Source organism: Sorex fumeus, unplaced genomic scaffold, assembly GCF_029834395.1.
Source record: "Sorex fumeus unplaced genomic scaffold, SorFum_2.1 ptg000030l, whole genome shotgun sequence".
NCBI classification, from domain to species: domain Eukaryota; kingdom Metazoa; phylum Chordata; class Mammalia; order Eulipotyphla; family Soricidae; genus Sorex; species Sorex fumeus.
In genome coordinates this window covers 18271466-18289038 of record NW_026606087.1, presented here as the reverse complement: position 1 = coordinate 18289038, position 17573 = coordinate 18271466, and the positions used below count along the sequence as shown (strand labels likewise).

The 17573-nt window shown below is 53.2% G+C and overlaps 1 protein-coding gene across 1 annotated transcript in view; it reads left to right on the top strand.

The window, feature by feature from the left end:
• Positions 1-11323, top strand: part of C2CD3 (C2 domain containing 3 centriole elongation regulator) — a 133754-nt gene extending 122431 nt beyond the window's left edge. The window contains exon 33 of the mRNA XM_056115984.1: positions 10651-11323. Coding sequence (XP_055971959.1) covers positions 10651-10791 — 141 coding nt within the window. The 3' untranslated portion in view covers positions 10792-11323. The remainder of the gene's footprint in view (positions 1-10650) is intronic.
• Positions 11324-17573: the final 6250 nt, after the last annotated feature.

Sequence of the window (17573 nt, the reverse complement as noted above, 5' to 3'; positions counted from 1 at the left end):
GGATCTCTGAAATAAGGCCAATAAATGAGCTTGTAGAGCGGAGCTGGAGGCGACTTGTGGCATGGCACCCACATACCTAAATTTTGGCCATTTAATTTTCTTTTCTTTTTCTTTTCTTTTTTTTGGGGGGAGTCACATCCGGCAATGCACAGGGGTTACGCCTGGCTCATGCACTCAGGAATTACTCCTGGCGGTGCTCAGGGGACCATATGGGATGCTGGGAATCGAACCCGGATTGGCCGCGTGCAAGGCAAGCACCCTACCCGCTGTGCTATTGCTCCAGCCCTGGCCATTTAATTTCTTGATAAATTTTGTCCCAAGTTGTTGGGGTCTGGCCAAAGGAACTGCGGCAGTTTGGGGGTATCACGAACCCTGAAGGCACCATCAAGATCTGCTGGCAGCACCATACCCACTGTGTTTTTCAAGTCCATTGGCCCTCTTTCAAGTAGGTCTTATTTCCCAAGGAACATTTTTCATGCTTTTCTTCTGCGTTGATGACAGTTGGGTCATTCCTTAGAGCCTGGCTTTGCAGTCCCGAGAGAAGCCCTCAGATCCTCTCTCTAGGTTCCTTGGTGCACTCAGAGTGGCCCCACACCAGTTTTGAGTCTGGTTTATAATCGCTCCCCAAGGACCAGCACCCACCCAGCAGCCATTGTACTCTGCACTACTGTGTGGCCCCCAGCTCCTCTCCTCCCTCGTAGTCGGCCTGGCAAGTCCTCTGCGTGCCTTCAGTGTTTGTGCTAGGGGCACAGGGCGGTGTCCGGGCACCAGGCATCAGAGGGGTGACAGACTCAGGATAGAAAGCAGTTAAGTGATCAGCTAGGGCAAACGATTTGACCTTTCTGAGTCTTGGTTTCCTTCTAAATAACATCAGGCTAATCCACTTATTACCTAATCGGATGATGACAAGAATTAGCCAAGAGGGAAAAAATAGACTGTCAGTTCCCTTTCTCTCTTCCCCTGTCGCCAAGTGGGTGAAGTGTCAGCGCACAGCACCCCTCGGCAGGGCCGAGCTGTCTCTCAACCTGCCAAGCAGAACCACTGCTCCCACTTTGTTTAGGCCTCAGTCATGTGCCAGCTCCCAGGGGACAACTGTCAGTGCTCTATTAAGCATAGGACACAAAGGGTGGGAAAGACGGTACGAATTAAAGGGCAAATCTAGCTTTGAGAAGACGAAAAGTCTTATATATTTCTTTTATTTTTTTCCCCATTTACTTTCCTGGGCAAAGCAAATGCCGTCTTTTTTTTCTCTCTCTCTCTGCTCTGAGGCTGGTCCTCTCTCCCCAGGACCTGACTGGGCATCCCCGGTAGGAGAAACAGTTGTCCCAGTTCACCACCCTTGTTGGCACTGCAAGCCCCAGGGCCCGGGACCTTGGCAGAGGCCCCTCGCTCCAGGCCTCATGGCTAGAGACAGCTTCTGAATCCTGCGCGCTCACCTCACTGCCAGCCCATACTGGAAAGCTTAGCGATCAGATGAACTGTATGTTTCAGGCACCACCAAAGAAGGAACCCAACTGTAAGGGGGAAAATTGGGAGGAGCATAGTGTGGTGAAGTATTAAAGAGTTGCCTTGGGCATTAGCACGGGAGCTCCCTTACACTTGTGGTTCCTTTAGATTTCTTGAAGGATTTAATTTGGGCAGATGGCACCCCACCTGTAGTCATCTCAGTTTGGGGACTCGGAGACCTTTTTGGTTTTGGTTTTGGTTTTGGGGCCACACCTGGCAGTGCACAGGACTTACTCTTGGCTCTGCACTCAAGGATCACTCCTGGCAGGCTTGAAGGACCATATGTGGTACCAGGGATCAAACCAGGGTGGACCAGGTTGGTCACATGCACATAACTGCCTTGCCTACGCTACTGTCGCTCCAGCCCCCGGGCCTCTGGAGCTCTTAAACATGGTCTCACCTTGGAGATTATTTTCAAGAGGGCACTGCTGGCAGAGCTCCACCCTTCTTGGCCCCAGGTCCTGGGCACTGCTCAGGGCCAGAACCCAGGGCCTGGGAATTACTCCTGACAGTGCTGCGGGACCATATGGGATGCCAAGGATTGAGCCTGGGTTGGCTGCGTGCAAGGCAAGCACCCTCCCCACTGAACTGTCTCTCCAGCCCATTGCTTTTGAATAAATCATTCTTTGTAGCACCATCAGTTACAGATGCACCAGTAACTGATGTTCTTTGCTTCAGTTATCTAAAAGTATCTATTTTTGAAAGATTGTCTCCCACCGGTATAGAGTTCTGACTCATTTTGTTTGTCCTTCATTTCTGTACTCAAGCACTCTCTACTGACTTCCTGATGAGAAGTTCTGAGGCGAAGCAGCTTGTCACAGTCATTTGTTGTCTTAAATATAATGTGACCTTTATTCTCTGACTTTCCATATTTTTTTTTCCTTTGGTTTAACTCTGATGCCCATGGTTGAACATAGGCTTCTAACTGAGTTAGGAGAGAAAAAGTACATGTGTCTTCAACATTAGCAGCGTTTACTGCTTAGGTTGGACTGTAAGTGTACATGTGTTCATTTATTATGCTCGTCAGTGTGCTATGTTCACTATACACTGAAACCACAGAACCCAGTGTAAGGAAAATGTAGTGGATTGCAGTGCCAGAACAATAGTACAACTGCAGGTTGGGCACTTGCCTTGAATGCTGCTGATCTGGGTTCAGTCCCTAGTGTCTCGTATGATCCCTTGAGTCTACCAGGAGTAATTTCTGAGTGCAAAGCCAGGAATGAGGCCTGAGCACTGCTGAGTGTAAAACAGAAAAAAGAAAGAACAAAAAAGGAACTGGGGAGATAGTACACGGGCAGGAGGTTTGCCTTACACACAGCCAATCCGGGTTCAATCCCCAGCATCCTGTATGGTCCCCCGGTCACCCCCAGGAGTAATTTCTGAGTGCAGAGCCAGGAGTAACCGCCAAGCATTACCATGTGTGGCCCCAAAACCCAAAAAATTAATTAACTAATTTAAATGTTAAGGATGATTGGTAACAAAATGGAGGCACCAACTCCTTCCATAAAATTGGCGGTGAACTATAGACCAGAGCATGGGCAGGGGTTTGGGGATGGTCGGCGGATGGGAGGTGTCCTGGAGTGCATGTGAGATCTGGGGGAGGGGTTGGGGTTGGGCTGGGTTGAGTTTTTCACATAGGAACTGCAACCGCTTTCTTTAGAGGTGGTAGAGAAGCGAGAAGGGGAAATGCAGGGACACAGGGCGGGAGAGAGAACGGAAAGTACGGCCCCTGTCAGAGATCCCGTGCACATGAGAAGAAAGAGGAAACCGTCATGTCCCAGGAGGAGACAGAAGGTGTGAGGTGTGGCGTGTGCCGCGTGCTCAGAGCCACTGTTTCTCTCTGAGGTGAGAGTCGCGGGCCAGAGGTGAGGGGACTGGAGGGCAAGTGGCCTTGCCTGGACCTCCCCCCGCGGGGCTCCCCACTCAGCCTCCTCCGTTGCCAGCCCAGCCCGAAAGGCCACAGGGAAGCAACCTGAGAGGCCACTTGGCCCTTTGCAGCCTGTCCTGGGACCGCTGTGCTGTAGCTGGCCTGTGTCAGAGCTGCGGCCAGCATCCTGTCCACACTTCGCCACCGTTGCGATGGGAATCCAAGTCCCACAGCCCACACCAGAGTGAGGCCCCGAGCCCAGCAGACCTCAGTGTCCCCTTCAGCCCCTTGTGAAGCTTTGCCCCTTCCCTACCCCCAGGAAAGCAGCACAAAGAGAATGAGTTCAGGGAGAGGAGGGCAGAGCCCAACGGTGGGCTGAGTGCGCGCGGCAAGCGGAGATGGTGAAGAGGCTTCAGGGCCCGCAGCCCCGCAGAAAGGGGTCTCGGGGTGCACAGTCCGCAGGCATGGAAGAAGCCTGCAATGGGGCGGAGAGCAGGAAGCCTCCTGTCTGTCAGCATAGCAGCCCTCGCCTTGGGATGGGCCCTGTCTTGCTCTGTGCCTTTTGCCCAGCTATGCCCACACCAGGAATGAGCCCCTGCATTCCCGCACGGACTGGGGGCCAGACTTTTCTTCTGCACGAGGGTAGAGCAGACAGGTGAGCAGAGGCCAGGCCGTGCCTGTGCTCTTGGAAACCTCTGAGCGGCCCACCCCTCCACTTGACCAGACCAGAATGTTTCACACCACCAGGATTGAGGGACCCCCAGCCAGCTGGGGAGCGCAGAGGCCTCTCACCCTGGCCTGCTGCTGGCTCTCACGGCCTGGGCTCGGCCTCCAGAGAGGCTACACAGACTTGACCTGTGACTGGGCGTCCATCTGTCTTGTTTCACCAACCGGGCAGTTTTGTATGGTCATTCTGAGCACTGCCTCGGGGACCAGATGGCTCATTTCAGACTCTGTTCTGACCCTTCCTAAGCGTTTTCACCTGGGCAGGGCACAGATGTTTGCTTCTCGGTGCTTCAGTCCTTTATCTGAAAACTCAGTTAAGAAAACATTATCTCAACTGGCTCCATGGTTTATTTAGGCTGAGCTGAGTATGAGATGTGAAGTTCTTAGAACCTTCTGAGCAGAAAACACAGAAGAACTCGGAGTATGAACTTGTATTACATTATAATAATTATTATAGAGGTTGGGCTGAAGCGATAGCACAGCGGGTAGGGCATTTGCCTTGCATGCGGCCGACCCGGGGACCTGGGTTCGATTCCTCTGGTTCTCTCAGAGAACCTGACAAGCTACTACGAGTATGGCGCCTGCACAGCAAAGCCTGGCAAGCTACCCGTTACATATTCGATATGCCAGAAACAGTAACAAGTCTCACAATGGAGACGTTACTGGTGCCCACTCGAGCAAATCGATGAACGATGGGAGGACAGTGCTGTAGTGCTATTATAGAGCTGTCACTGGGCCCGCTCAAGAAAAAAAATCAATGAACAACGGGAGGACAGTGACAGTGACTCCTGTTTGAGGTGGTCGAGGGGGGCCCTCTTTGGAAGGAAGTGCTGAGGGATTGTGATGGGAAGCATAGCGGCAGAGATCCCCCACCTGCCCCCAGGGTAGCCCCCGAGATCTGGAGAGTTCTCAGGCTCACTCAAACCCTGAGCGAGAGATGGAGAGAGCAGGAACCCTATTACAGAATCCACAGCCTGGTGGTCTTAAGAATCTTAAGACTCCGGAACTTCTCTTTTTCTCCCGGGAACCCAAGGCACCTTTTCCACAAGCCCAGAGGCATTGGGGACCAGGGTCCCAAGAGAAAAGCCCCACTCTCCACAGTCACCCAAGCATGTCACAGCCACAGAGTGGGGCACGGCCGTGGCCCCATGTCCTCTCCTCACAACCTGAGGGCCGAGCTCCCCTCTCTTTGGCAAGGTGACCCTGTCTTTTGTGTCATTTCTTTGAACCAAGTCCCTGGCCCCCTGGAAAGCCCTGAGTGGGGACCTCAAAATTAAGATTTTCTGCTAAAGGCCACTGAACCTTGGGGAGGAGGTGAGCAATCTGACCAAGAATGTCCAGACGTCATGAACACTGCCAAAGATGAGTGGTGTCACCCCACCCCTCACCCCCGACCCCGGCCCAGACGCAAAGGTGCAAGGGCCAGGTTGACCTGAGCAGCTCGGCGCCCAGGATCTGGGAGGACCCAGGAAGAGCCCTCCGCTCTTCTTGCCCAGGGCTCTGGACTTTGAGCCGGGCACCCGCAGGTGGGGGTTCGAAGGTTGAAGAGCTTTGAGGCCTCTCCGTTGCGAGAAAGGGGCAGCGGAGTTGCTAAGCGAGGGAGCGAGTGCGGCCCTGGGGAGGGGGCTGTTGCCAGGGAAGGCTTCCCGGAGTTGCCCGGGGAGGCCTGGGCTGGTGAGGACAGAGGGAGCCTGTGAGCAGAGAGAGCTCTGAGGCGGGAACGGAAGGTGAGCACAGAACATGGAGTCCAGCTCTGCTGCAACTGGTGGGGGCCAGGGGTCAGGGTCAACACCTGCCCCTGGCCTGGAGGTCTTGTCCCCGCTTGCCTCATGCTCCAAACTCCGCTGCTGATTTTGCTGCTCTCCAGCACCAAGGAATTCTCAGTCCAGCCTCGGGACAGGACTCCTGGGAGCCGCGCCAGGCGGGCAGCCGGCCAAAGGGGTGAAAGTTGAGCCCAGCAGGCATCGAGGCCGAGCTCTCCCTCGTGTCTGGCACCACGCAGTCCCTTGGCAAGCCCACCTGGCCAGCAAACACCGCTCATCGCTCCTTACTTCCCCCCTTCCGCTCTTCGGGAGAGCCGGCCTTCAGGTCATGCGGGAGCCGCTGTCCATCAGAACAAAACTTGAGCCCTGTCGCTCCTCCCGGGAGCACATGGCCTCGTCAGGAGACCCACCCAGGGCCTGAGCCGAAAATGGCTCGGACCAGATCGCATTTCAGACCAGAGAGGAGCAGGAGGGCCCTCGGGGAGAACGTGGGGGGAAGGGCTGGCCCACGAGGGAGCGCAGGTGGGGACAAGTTCTGGATTACAGAGCCCGGCACCGGCCTCAGACGCTTCTTCTGAACAGTCTCAGATGAGGAAACCAGGGCCCAAGAGAAAAGGTTTTCCCAGCACTGCTTGGCTGAGAAGTGGACGAACCCAACGCAACCCAAGTCCCCAGCCAGGGAGCCTCTTGATCCGGAGCCTCCGGAAGCCTCACATTCTTTTATTATTATTATTATTATTATTATTATTATTATTATTTTAATTGAATCGTGTGAGATGCAGTTACAAAGTTGTTCATGGTTGGGTTTCAGCATAGTGTTCCAACGCCTGTCCCTTCACCAGTGTACAATTCCCCCTACCATTATCCCCAGTTTCCCTCCTGCTCCCAGCCCCCTGCCTGTCTGTATGGCACTTTTCCTCTCTCTCTCTCTCTCTCTCTCTCTCTCTCTCTCTCTCTCTCTCTCTCTCTCTTTCCCTCTCTCTCCCCCTCTCTCTCCCCCCACCCCGGTTCCCTCCCTCCATTATGGTTTGCAATAGAGTCACTGAAAGGTTATTGTGTATCTCCTTTTATCTCCTTTCAGCACTCAGTTCTTGTCCAGAGTGATCATTTCCAACTGCATTGCCATAGTGGTCTAACTGCCATCTCCTCCCCTCCACACACACACACACACACACACACACACACACACAAACACACATACACACATACATGACACGGCACGGCACACTTCCAACCGTGGACCAATCAATCCATTTATAAGCAAATTTCACGACTTCAACCTTCCTGGTGGTGGAAGCCCCACTTCTCCTTCCTCCACTTTCTGCCAGATCTTCCCGGCACAGTTCTCCCTCAGCAGGCAGCACCCCTCTACATGTGCAGAATCAGCCAGTGACATTTATTCATGCTCACGGCAAGGGTGGCCAGACACCCTGAACAGAGCTGGTCTCCTACTTGGAATCCATTCAGTGGGTAGCAGGGTGGATTTTGTGGGGCCTCGAAGCACCATAGGCCCATGGCCAGGCCTGATCCTCAAACCACAGAGAAGCCAGTTCCGTCCTGCCCAGGTGCGGGGGTCCCTCCTTGACCTCTAGATTCTGACTTCTGGCAAGAAGAGGCATGTGACATCCCTCTGCAGCATCAGGCCCTCTCCAGGGAGGTCATGCCTGTCCCTGCCACCCCACATCTCGCCCAGAAACTCCCTGGGCCCAGTGCCTGAGCAAGGCTGCTTCTGCTCCCCTCTCACCTCGCCCCTGGGTGATCTGCACCACTGAGGCAGGCTCATACCTTCCCGGAAGGCTGAGCCCCCTGCAGTGGCAGCCACAGTGATTGTTTGCTCATAGCCCAGTTTCCCCGGGGATCTGGAAGGGTCAGTTGGCACAGGTAGGGTGTCCCTCTAGCAGACCCCCACCCAGGGCTGGGCAAGACAGGAGCAACTTGGGTGAAGAGAAAGCCTCTTCCGGGTACAGTGTTTTCCAGCCCCATGAAGGTCAGCAAGACACAAACACTGCTGAGTAGGTGTTCTCTTCCTTCCACACCCTGCCATGCCCTGCAGCCACAGCTCAGCCCTCTGTTCCCTGGGCCTGGCCATGCAGATAAGGCACCCCCGGAGTGCTGGGTCCTGGCTGGGTGTCACCCGCCCGTGGTGCAGCCTGTGCTCGGGCCCTACCCTCCCATGCATGGACCCATGACCACCCCAGACCTGAAGCCCTGTGCATCTCAGAACCCATCTTCGTGAGAGGCCTCCCCAGCCATCCCAAACATTAATCATTACTCGTGTCCCCACCCCAAGCCCCAGGATACATCTTGGTGATTACTGGGCCAGTCAGCACCTCTCTGCCCCTTTGGCAGCCCTGTGAGGGCAGGATCAGTGCCTCCCTGTTGGCCTTCAGGATTTGTCGAGCTAGGGGCCAGAGAGGTGGCTCAGAGGGCTGAAGCCATGCTTTGGATGCAGAGCCCCAGTTTCAGTCATACCAGTGAGGTACAGGGTCCAAGCACTGTACTGGGAGCGGCCTCAGAGCACCCGAGAGGAAAGAAAGCCCAGAAAAGTTAGGTTCTGAAGGCAAGAAGGATTATTCAAAAAGGTGATATGGTCTGAGGGTTTTTTGGTTTTTGTTTTTTGGTGGGGAGTGAGAAATCTAGTGATGCTCGGGGTTTATTCCTGGCTCTGCACTCAAGAATCACTCCTGGCAGTGCTCAGGGGTCCACATGGAATGCCGGGAATCAATCCAAGTAGACACAGGCAAGGCAAGCGCCCCACCCACTGTTCTCTCACTCCAGCTCCCCGTAAAGGTAGCTTAAAAGCCAGTTCATGGACTGGGATCCTCAGTCCTCCCAACTGCTGGAGAGTGAAACCTGCTAGAGCCCCTTGATACCAGAAAATGTTGCTTCCGGCAGGGCACAGAGACCTGGTTTTAGGATTTGAGGTGAGGCCCATGCACCTAGACTTGCTTTCCCATCTGACTTTAGAGAACTGACTTCTCTCTGCTCCTCTCTCCTGGAGCAGAGAAAGAAGAAAGGTCAGACCCCCGCTGGTCACTGCACACATGACCAGGGCAGCAGGGTGATTAGAGGCGGTGAGTGCAGAGCTTCCGTTTGGGACGGCCAGCACCAGTGGGCTGCAGAATGACCATCAGACAGCCTCCCCGTCTCCAAATTAAGCCCCTGCCAAATTCCTGTCTTGAACCTGGTCTGGTGGAGTTCCAAGTAGCCCACCCAGTCCAGGCCCTCAGAAGCCCCCGGAGAGGAGAGAAAGGACAAGAGCAGGGACGGGGTGACTGGCCTGCGACAGCATGAGGTGCAGCTGCCTTCTGCGTTCTGAAAGGAAGCCAGAACGTGAGCTTTCTTTTTCCCCTTGAGCCTCAGCCACCTGGGAGATGGGCAGCTGTGCCCTGTGTGAGCTACTGTCCTCAGTGCCCAGAACACTGTGGGCCTCAGTGCTGGCCACTGACTCGCTTCTCGAGCGTTTCCATTCGAGAAAAGCCGAAACCTCAAGAGTGACCGTCCCTGCTGCTTTCCCAGTCTTTCCCACCACACACTCTCCCCCAGCAGAACTCTCGGCCGTGGAGCCCAGAACTGAGTCTCTTCACCTCTCCTCTCTCTCTCTCACTGTAGACATTGGCTTTAAAGGAGGCTGGAGCGATAGCATGAAGGTTGAGCCAAATGTCTTACTCCAGTTTGAGTCCTCAGTACCGCATCAGTCCCCTGAGCACTGCCAGGAATAGTCCCTGAACACTGTGGGTATGGTGGCAAAAAGAAATCTAAAAAAAAAGAAAGTTAAAGAAGGGAGATGGCTCAAAGGACGGGCAGTCATGCTTCATGTGACTGTTCCCTCTGAGCACCACCGAGAGAGGCCCTCCCAAAAAAAGAAGATAAGAAAAGATGCGATTCCTCAGTGTGACTGATCAAGGCCTGTTTGCCATCAACAGCAAGGCAGGAACGGGGAGGTGGGCTCGGCCTACTGGGGCTCCAGGTCAGGGAACTGGACAGATGCACCATCTGCATGTGAGATCTCAGTACTCAGAACATGGGCCCATCAGCAAACAGGATTCCCTGTGAGGGCGACTCCCCTCTCAGCCCGGCCTCTTCTCCAGGCGCTTGCTCTCAGGCTGCTGCCTGGGTAGCCTGGAAGAGCACGCGCTGCCCTTCCCAAGCGTCCAAGGGGCCCAGAGCAGCGCTGTGTCCTGGCGCCAGGGCTGGGGCCTTGGAGGAGGAACACAGGACGCCCCTTCGGGAAGAGGTTTGGCATATGCGCCTGGGCCTTCCAGAGTGTGGGTCTCACAAACAGCTTCCAGGCAGCAAGTTCACTCCCAGACCACATGCAGGAGTAACACCCCCAGGACAGACTTGGAGAAGGAATGAGGCATCAGCACTGCCCTGACCACTTCCTCCTCCAGATGAACAGAGCTGGGTTTTTCGTTTTGGCTTTTGTGTCCGACCCAGTGTGCTCAGGGATTACTCCTGGCGGTACTCAGGGGACCATATGGGATGCCAGGGATCGAACCTGGCTTGGCCACATGCATAGCAAGTGCCCTCCCTGCTGTATTAACGTCCCAGCCCCCAAACAGTTGGAGCAGGGGTCCAACTGTTTTGTCTGGACATCAAGGCTTTTTCACCTGAACTGGAGTTTCCTCCCCTCAGAGTGATGGGCATCTAGGGTGCAGCTATGCACAGTCAGCTCCATGAGCCCATCAGTGCCACAGCTTTAGCCCAAGGGCCGAGAGATGCAAGCACTCGGCACCCCTGCCCTGCCGTTCACGTGCCCACTAACCTCTTCACTTCTCCCTCCAGGTCAGGAATGAGCCCGCCAGAGGAGCCCCGGCCCGAAGGTCTGGTCGCCCCAGACCGAACTTGCTGCCTCCCAACCTGCCTGAGGAGGAAACTCGTAGGATCGCTCGGATATTCTCTTCCCGGATCTCCCAGAAGGACTAGAGCAGCCTATGGGCTGCAGGAAGGACCATCTGCCTCAACTACAGGCACTGGACCCCCATCAGCCCACACCCTGCCGCGTCTTCCTCCTCTAGTGAGGCAGAGGCAGATGTCGGCGCCTGCTTGGCCCTCCCAGCTGTAGGCCGTGGGCGATGCTAAGCAAGCATCTCCCACTGAGATTCTCCTCCCCGTGGCCTTGGCGCGGCAAACAGGAGCCCACCTGGGCCTGAATATGATGGGTCCTTTTCACCTTCAAGGTCGGGGTGGGGGGCAGGGGATTGTAGGTTGTGTGTGTTACAGAGCCCTGGGAATCCTAGCAGTTTGTGGGCTCGGCATGAGAGTTTTCTAGAGTTTTCTAGATATAAATTATTTTTTCACTGTTCTGAACTTAGTGGAAAGGAGAGGAGGGGGAACACCCCTTCGACCATTTTAGTGATTGGAGTTCTAACCATGCTTTTAATTTATTGTTTTTACACAGCTCTGAAGGTCCTATTGTTCCTGCCTGTGTTTGAATAAAATTGTGTTAGTATTTGTATTTTATGTTCAGCAGTTCCTGGGGTGGTGGGGTCCTGCAATACTAGGAATTCATTTGCACTAATAGCAGAGAGGAAGCTTGGGGCCCTAGTCACTAGCCATCTCTGAACCCAAACGTGTGGAGCGATAGCCAACTGCAGGATGGCACTTGACTTGCATGCAGCCGACCCAAGTTCAACCCCAGCATGCGATATTGCATCCCATATGTTCCCCCTAACCCACCAGGAATGCTTCCTGATTGCAGACCCACAACCCCTAAGCATCACCAGATGTAGCGGCAAAAAGAAACAAAAACAAAACACAAAGATCACGTGGGTCCACGTTCAAGTGGATCAGTATTTCCTTGGCTGGTTCCTTGAGTCTGTCTGTGAAGGGGAGGGTCCCCAGAATCTACCCTCTCCTGAGAGTGGGAAACTGGCTTGGGTGTGAAAACAGGCCGTGTGGAAGGGAGGCGGCAAAGAGAGTGCAGTGTGGCCTCCAGAGAGGGCTTCGAAGAGCCTCCAGAAGTGGCACTTCGTCCTCAGGACACCCTCAGACCTGCATGTCACGATTCCCATCTCCCAGACATGACCAAGGTCACATCCATTTCGTAGCAAGGAAGTGAAGCTCCACAGAGACTTCAGCAGTGGCAGGAGGATGGTGCGCACAGGGTACAGCCGACGTACTCTGGGGGTTTGTGGGAAAAGGGGGCTGGTGCACTCAGGGAACAGCTGGTGTGCTCTGAGTGGGGAGATGGTGAGAAAGGGGGCTGGTGGGCTCAGGTGGGTGAGACACGCTCAGACACGCACTGGGTGGGTGCTCATGGGAAAGGCCCTGCAGGTGCCGGAGTGGCCTGGGATGGCTTCCTAGGAGAGCTCCGTGTGGACTGAGGCCCAGGGCCCCACGCTGCAGAGGGACACAGATGAGATGGGGAGACCTCTGCCACTTTCTTGATAGGTCCCCTCCAGCCTCTCAGCCTCTGCTGCCTCATCTGTAAAACGGAGATAATAACCCCCTTCACGGGGTTGCTGTAAAGATTAAACGATGACATTTGTGAAAGTGCTTCGCCGGCACTTGGCACCGAGGGGAAGCTTAGGAAATGTCAGCCCCGCCCACAGGCCCCCATCTCCCAGGCCCACAGGCTGGCACACCCACAACGCTGCCCGTCAGGCCCTGGGGGTGCCCTAATGCAGGAGCCCTGAGTCACGGCCCTCCAGAGCCGGGAGATGCCTTGACCGCTTCTCATCAGCCCGACGCACCTTCCTCAGCTGCCAGGGCCATGGTGCCACCTTCCCGGAGGCATCAGGGCCCCTGGCCAGAGGAGTCGGGCCTCAGGTGAAGAATCTGAGCAATCTAAGCAGCCCAAGTCCTGCTTCTGTCTAGAACCTGCTGGGAGAGGAGAGAATAAGGACAGGGAATCAGGCTGCTGGGCCGAAGGTCAAGGGCAGCTTCAAAAGCCAGAAGGAGGCTCCCTCCGGTGCAAAGCTCCAGACTCCCAGGGTGTTCAAGAATGGCCCAGAGTGTTGTTTATCAATAACTTCTCCCTGGGCTGTGGGATCAGTTTCCTGGTAACGGCTCAGAGGCACAAAGGTGAAAGGGCGTGAGAGATGTGTCTGTCCCCCACCAGATGAACTGGTCTCCCTCATTTCCCTTTGAACAGACCTGAAAAGGGGTATCTGTACTCGCCCACAGGCCAGAGCTGTTGGACCCTCTAGCAGGAACTAGATTCTGGGGACAGGAACCAGAGTTGACCTGGCAGAACCGCCCTCCAAAAGCTCCGGAGCCAAGGGAGCAAAGCTCAGTAAAAACAGACCCTTTGACTCTGACCCCGACCTCGAGGTTACCAAGGGTGGGGGGAGGGGAGCGAGGCTGAGCCCAATAGTCTGTGGTGGAAGGATATTGATATTTTGGTGATGAATAATATAATTATTATTATTATAAATTAAAATAATAATAATAATATCAACCAAAAATAAATGTTAAGGGCTGGAGAGAAAACTCAAAGGGCTCAGTACATGTGGGAGCCTGGGTTTGATCCCTGGCACCACATGGCCCCCTGAGCACTACTGGGGCAACCTCTGAACACTGGACCAGGAATTACCCTCTGAGCACCTTCAGGTCTGGCCCCCCCAAAAAAAAAATTTTTTTTTAATTTTTATTAGTGAAACACCATGAGGTACAGTTGTAGATTTACAAATTTTTGTGCTTGGGTTTCGATTATACAATGATCAAATACCCATCCCTCCACCAGTGCCCATTTTCCACCACCATGGATAATATCCCTCCCACCCCCATCCCCCCCATCCCACCAAAAAAAATTTTTTAATTGAGTCACAGAGCCACAGTAACAAAGTTGTTCATGATTGAGTTTCAGTCATATAATGTTCCGACCCCCACCCCAACACCAGTGTACATTTCCCACAGCCAATGTCCCCAGTTTCCCTCCTGCCTGCTACATAACCTTCCTGAACAATTTTTTTAATTAATTAGAAAAATGGGGCTGGAGTGATAGTACAGCAGGTAGGGTGTTTGCCTTGCACGCAGCCAACCTGGGTTCAATTCCCCCCACCCCCCCACCCCTGCCCCGGCATCCCATATGGTCCCTGAGCACAACCAGGAGTGATTCCTGAGTGCAGAGCCATGAGTAACCTCTGAGCATCATCGGGTGTGACCCAAAACTAATTAATTAATTAATTAAAAACAAACGAGAAAGTCCAAGGCCAGTATAAGCCAAGCCCACCCTTTGGGTTCCTCCAGGCCAGCCCCCCATCAGCAGCCGTGCACCCCGCCCAGCAGTTCTCATACACCATCTCTGTGCCACAGCTACTCGGTGACACCCACGGTCACCTCCTGAACACCCTTCTCCCCTCCATAGCCCCAGCAGCCCCTTCTCCTTCCCCTGCAGCTGTTCTGCTGCACCTCCAGTATCTGTATCTCTGCCACAGCCCTGGGCAGGGCCCAGGCTGGAAGTGGCTTCTGCCTACCCCTCTGCCCCCTCACTTATCCCCTCCCTGTTCCCTTCCCAGTGGTTTCCTTGTCACCTGGGCCCCAGGCTCAGCTGTGCCCCAACCTTAGAGCCCACGGTAGCTGCTGCAGTGAACCCCCCCCCACCAGAGTCCCCATTTTCCTGATGCCAGCAAGGGCTGATGCAGAGGCCCCCAAAGATCCCGTCATCTAGAAATGGTTTCGGCATGAGCTTTCTAGGCCAGAGGGCTCACAATTGTCTGAGCCAGATAGGTCGTTATCCCTCCCTGACACTCCGTGTTCTCTCCAGGGACTGAAGAGATGTAGAGGGGATAAGGCAGACGCCTTGCATGCAGCCCACCCAGGTACACTCATGGCACCACAGGGTCCCCCAAGCCTCACCAGATACAGCCCTGAGCACTGCTGGGCTGACCGGGTTAACCCCTGGCACCAGAGGGCCTGAACAGCTCCACAGCCTTGGGCCCTAACATTGAACCAGCAGCCCTGTTCCTCAGCCAAGTGCTCACAGAGGGCCACGTGCTGGGTGAGCATTGGCATGAAATGTCAGGGATGAGCGACCAATAGGGCTGGAGCGATAGCACAGCGGTAGGGTGTTTGCCTTACAAGTGGCCAACGTAGCCAACCTGAGTTCAATTCCTCCGCCCCTCTCGGAGAGCCCAGCAAGCTACTGAGAGTATCTCGCCCGCACGGAAGAGCCTGGCAAGCTACCCGTGATGTATTCGATATGCCAAACACAGTAACAACAAGTCTCATGATGGAGACTTTACTGGGCCCGCTCGAGCAAATCAATGAACAACGGGACAACCGTGGTGATGATGATGATGAGCGACCAAAGGAGGCCTTGAGTTGGCCTAGGGCTGTGTGGGAGGGGGAGAGGGAAGTGACTGCTAATGTGTCGAGGCATTGGAGGGCAGGGGGCGAAAGTATCCTCAAATGGATGGTGTTGGCTGACGTTGCATAACCGAATATATTAAAAGCCATTGAGCACCTGCACAGGTACAGTAAGGCCTGAGCAGTTCAGTACAGCAGGTAAGACACTTGCTTTGCACACAGCCAGCCTGGGTTCTATCCCCAGCACCATAATGGTCTCTCAAACCCAGCCAGGAGTGATCCCTGAGCACAGAGCCAGGAGTAAGCCCTGAGCACTGTTGGGCGTGGGCCCAAAACACATACAAGAATTGTACTCCAAAGGCATAAATATTTACATCATTGTAAACTGATACTATAACTAACCCAGCTGAGCCGGGTTCGATTCCTCCGCCCCTCTCGGAGATCCCAGCGAGCTACTGAGAGTATCTCGCCCGCACGGCAAAGCCTGGCAAGCTCCCCGTGACTATTCGATATGCCAAATACAGTAACAAGTCTCATGACAGAGACGTTACTGGGCCCGCTCAAGCAAATTGATGAACAACGGGAAGACAGTGCTACAGTGCTACTACAACTTAAAAAATAATAAAATTAGAAATAAAACCTTCACCTTCAAAGGCTGGGATCTATTTAAAGAGGCAGAGCACCTCCCCGGCATGTGTGAGGCCCTGAGTTCCAGCCCCTGCACCACATGGATCCCCCAGATCAAACCATCAGCCCCAGTCCCCTGGGCTGCTAGGCCATTGTGGGGAGTGGTCCTGGACACCACCCCCCCTCCAAAGCACTATTGCGGGTGGCCCCTATTATAAAAATAATAATTTAAAAGGTAAAGATAAGGTAAAGGCCCTCCCGTTGATCGTTGATTTGCTCGAGCGGGCCCAGTAACGTCTCCATTGGAGACTTTGTTGTTACTGTGTCTGACATATCGAATACTCTCGGTAGCTTGCCGGGCTCTCCGAGAGGGGCGGAGGAATCGAACTCGGGTGCTCGCTTCGGCAGCACATATACTAAATAATTTAAAAATTATTTTTAAATAATAAAAAGCTTTAGGCCCATAGTGATAAGACAGCAGTAGGGTGTTTGCCTTGCACACAAACAAACCCCATATGGTTCCCTGAGCCTGCCAGGAGTGATTCCTGAGCACAGAGCACCTTCAGGTACGGCAAAACAGAGAACAACACAAAGCCTTAGAATCCTGGTAACCTACCTCATAGGTTTGTGAAAAATAGAAGGAAAAAAAGAGAGTGTGTGAACTCTCTTGCATATAGTGGGCAACAAGAAATGACCAGGACCGGGATGGGGCTCAGCTGTGGAGCACAGGCTCTGCATGGGTGGGGCTGGGTTTGAACCCAGCAACCAACACTTTGATTTAAAGAGAGAGACAGAGGAAGGAAGGAAGGAAGGAAGGAAGGAAGGAAGGGAGGGAGGGAGGAGGGAAGGAGGGAGGGAGGGAGGGAGGGAGAAAAGAAAGAAAGGAAAGAAAAGAAAGAAAGAAAGAAAGAAAGAAAGAAAGAAAGAAAGAAAGAGAAAGAAAGAGAGAGAAAAAAAAGAGGGAGAAAGAAAAAGAATAAGACAGAAAAAGAAAGAAAGAAAGAAAGAAAGAAAGAAAGAAAGAGAAAAAGAACAAAAGACAGAAAAGGAAAGAAAAAGAAAGAAAGAAAGAAAGAAAGAAAGAAAGGAAGAAAGGAAGGGAGGAGAAAGAAAGAAAGGAAGGAAGGAAGGAAGGAAGGAGAAAGAAAGAAAAAAAGAAAGAAAGAAAGAAAGAGGGAGAAAGAAAGAGAGAGAAAAAAAGAGGGAGAAAGAAAAAGAATAAGACAGAAAAAGAAAGAAAGAAAGAAAGAAAGAAAGAAAGAAAGAAAGAAAGAAAGAGAAAAAGAACAAAAGACAGAAAAGGAAAGAAAAAGAAAGAAAGAAAGAAAGAAAGAAAGAAAGAAAGGAAGGAAGGAAGGAGAAAGAAAGAAAGAAAGAAAGAAAGGAAGGAAGGAGAAAGAAAGAAAGAAAGAAAGAAAGAAAGAAAGAAAGAAAGAAGAACAAAAGACAGAAAAGGAAAGAAAAAGAAAGAAAGAAAGAAAGAAAGAAAGAAAGAAAGAAAGAAAGAAAGAAAGGAAGGAGAAAGAAAGAAAGAAAGAAAGAAAGAAAGAAAGAAAGAAAGAAAGAAAGAAAGAAAGAAAGAACACTTAGTATCATTGTTTCAGAGCCGAGGCCGGGAGAGGCTGGGCCAGCCTATCAGGAGAAGCCTTGACCTTTGGATGGACTCTCAGAGGGGACACCCCCCACCCCAATATATACCTTATCACCAGAGGTTGCTCTTCTTCCAGCAGCTGGAGGGAGCTCCCGGGAACTCTGACCTTCCCCTCACCTCCCTGCCCCTCACAGCCGCCTCCCGTCAAGTGCGCAGACTGTCAGCTCTCCTCTGGGGT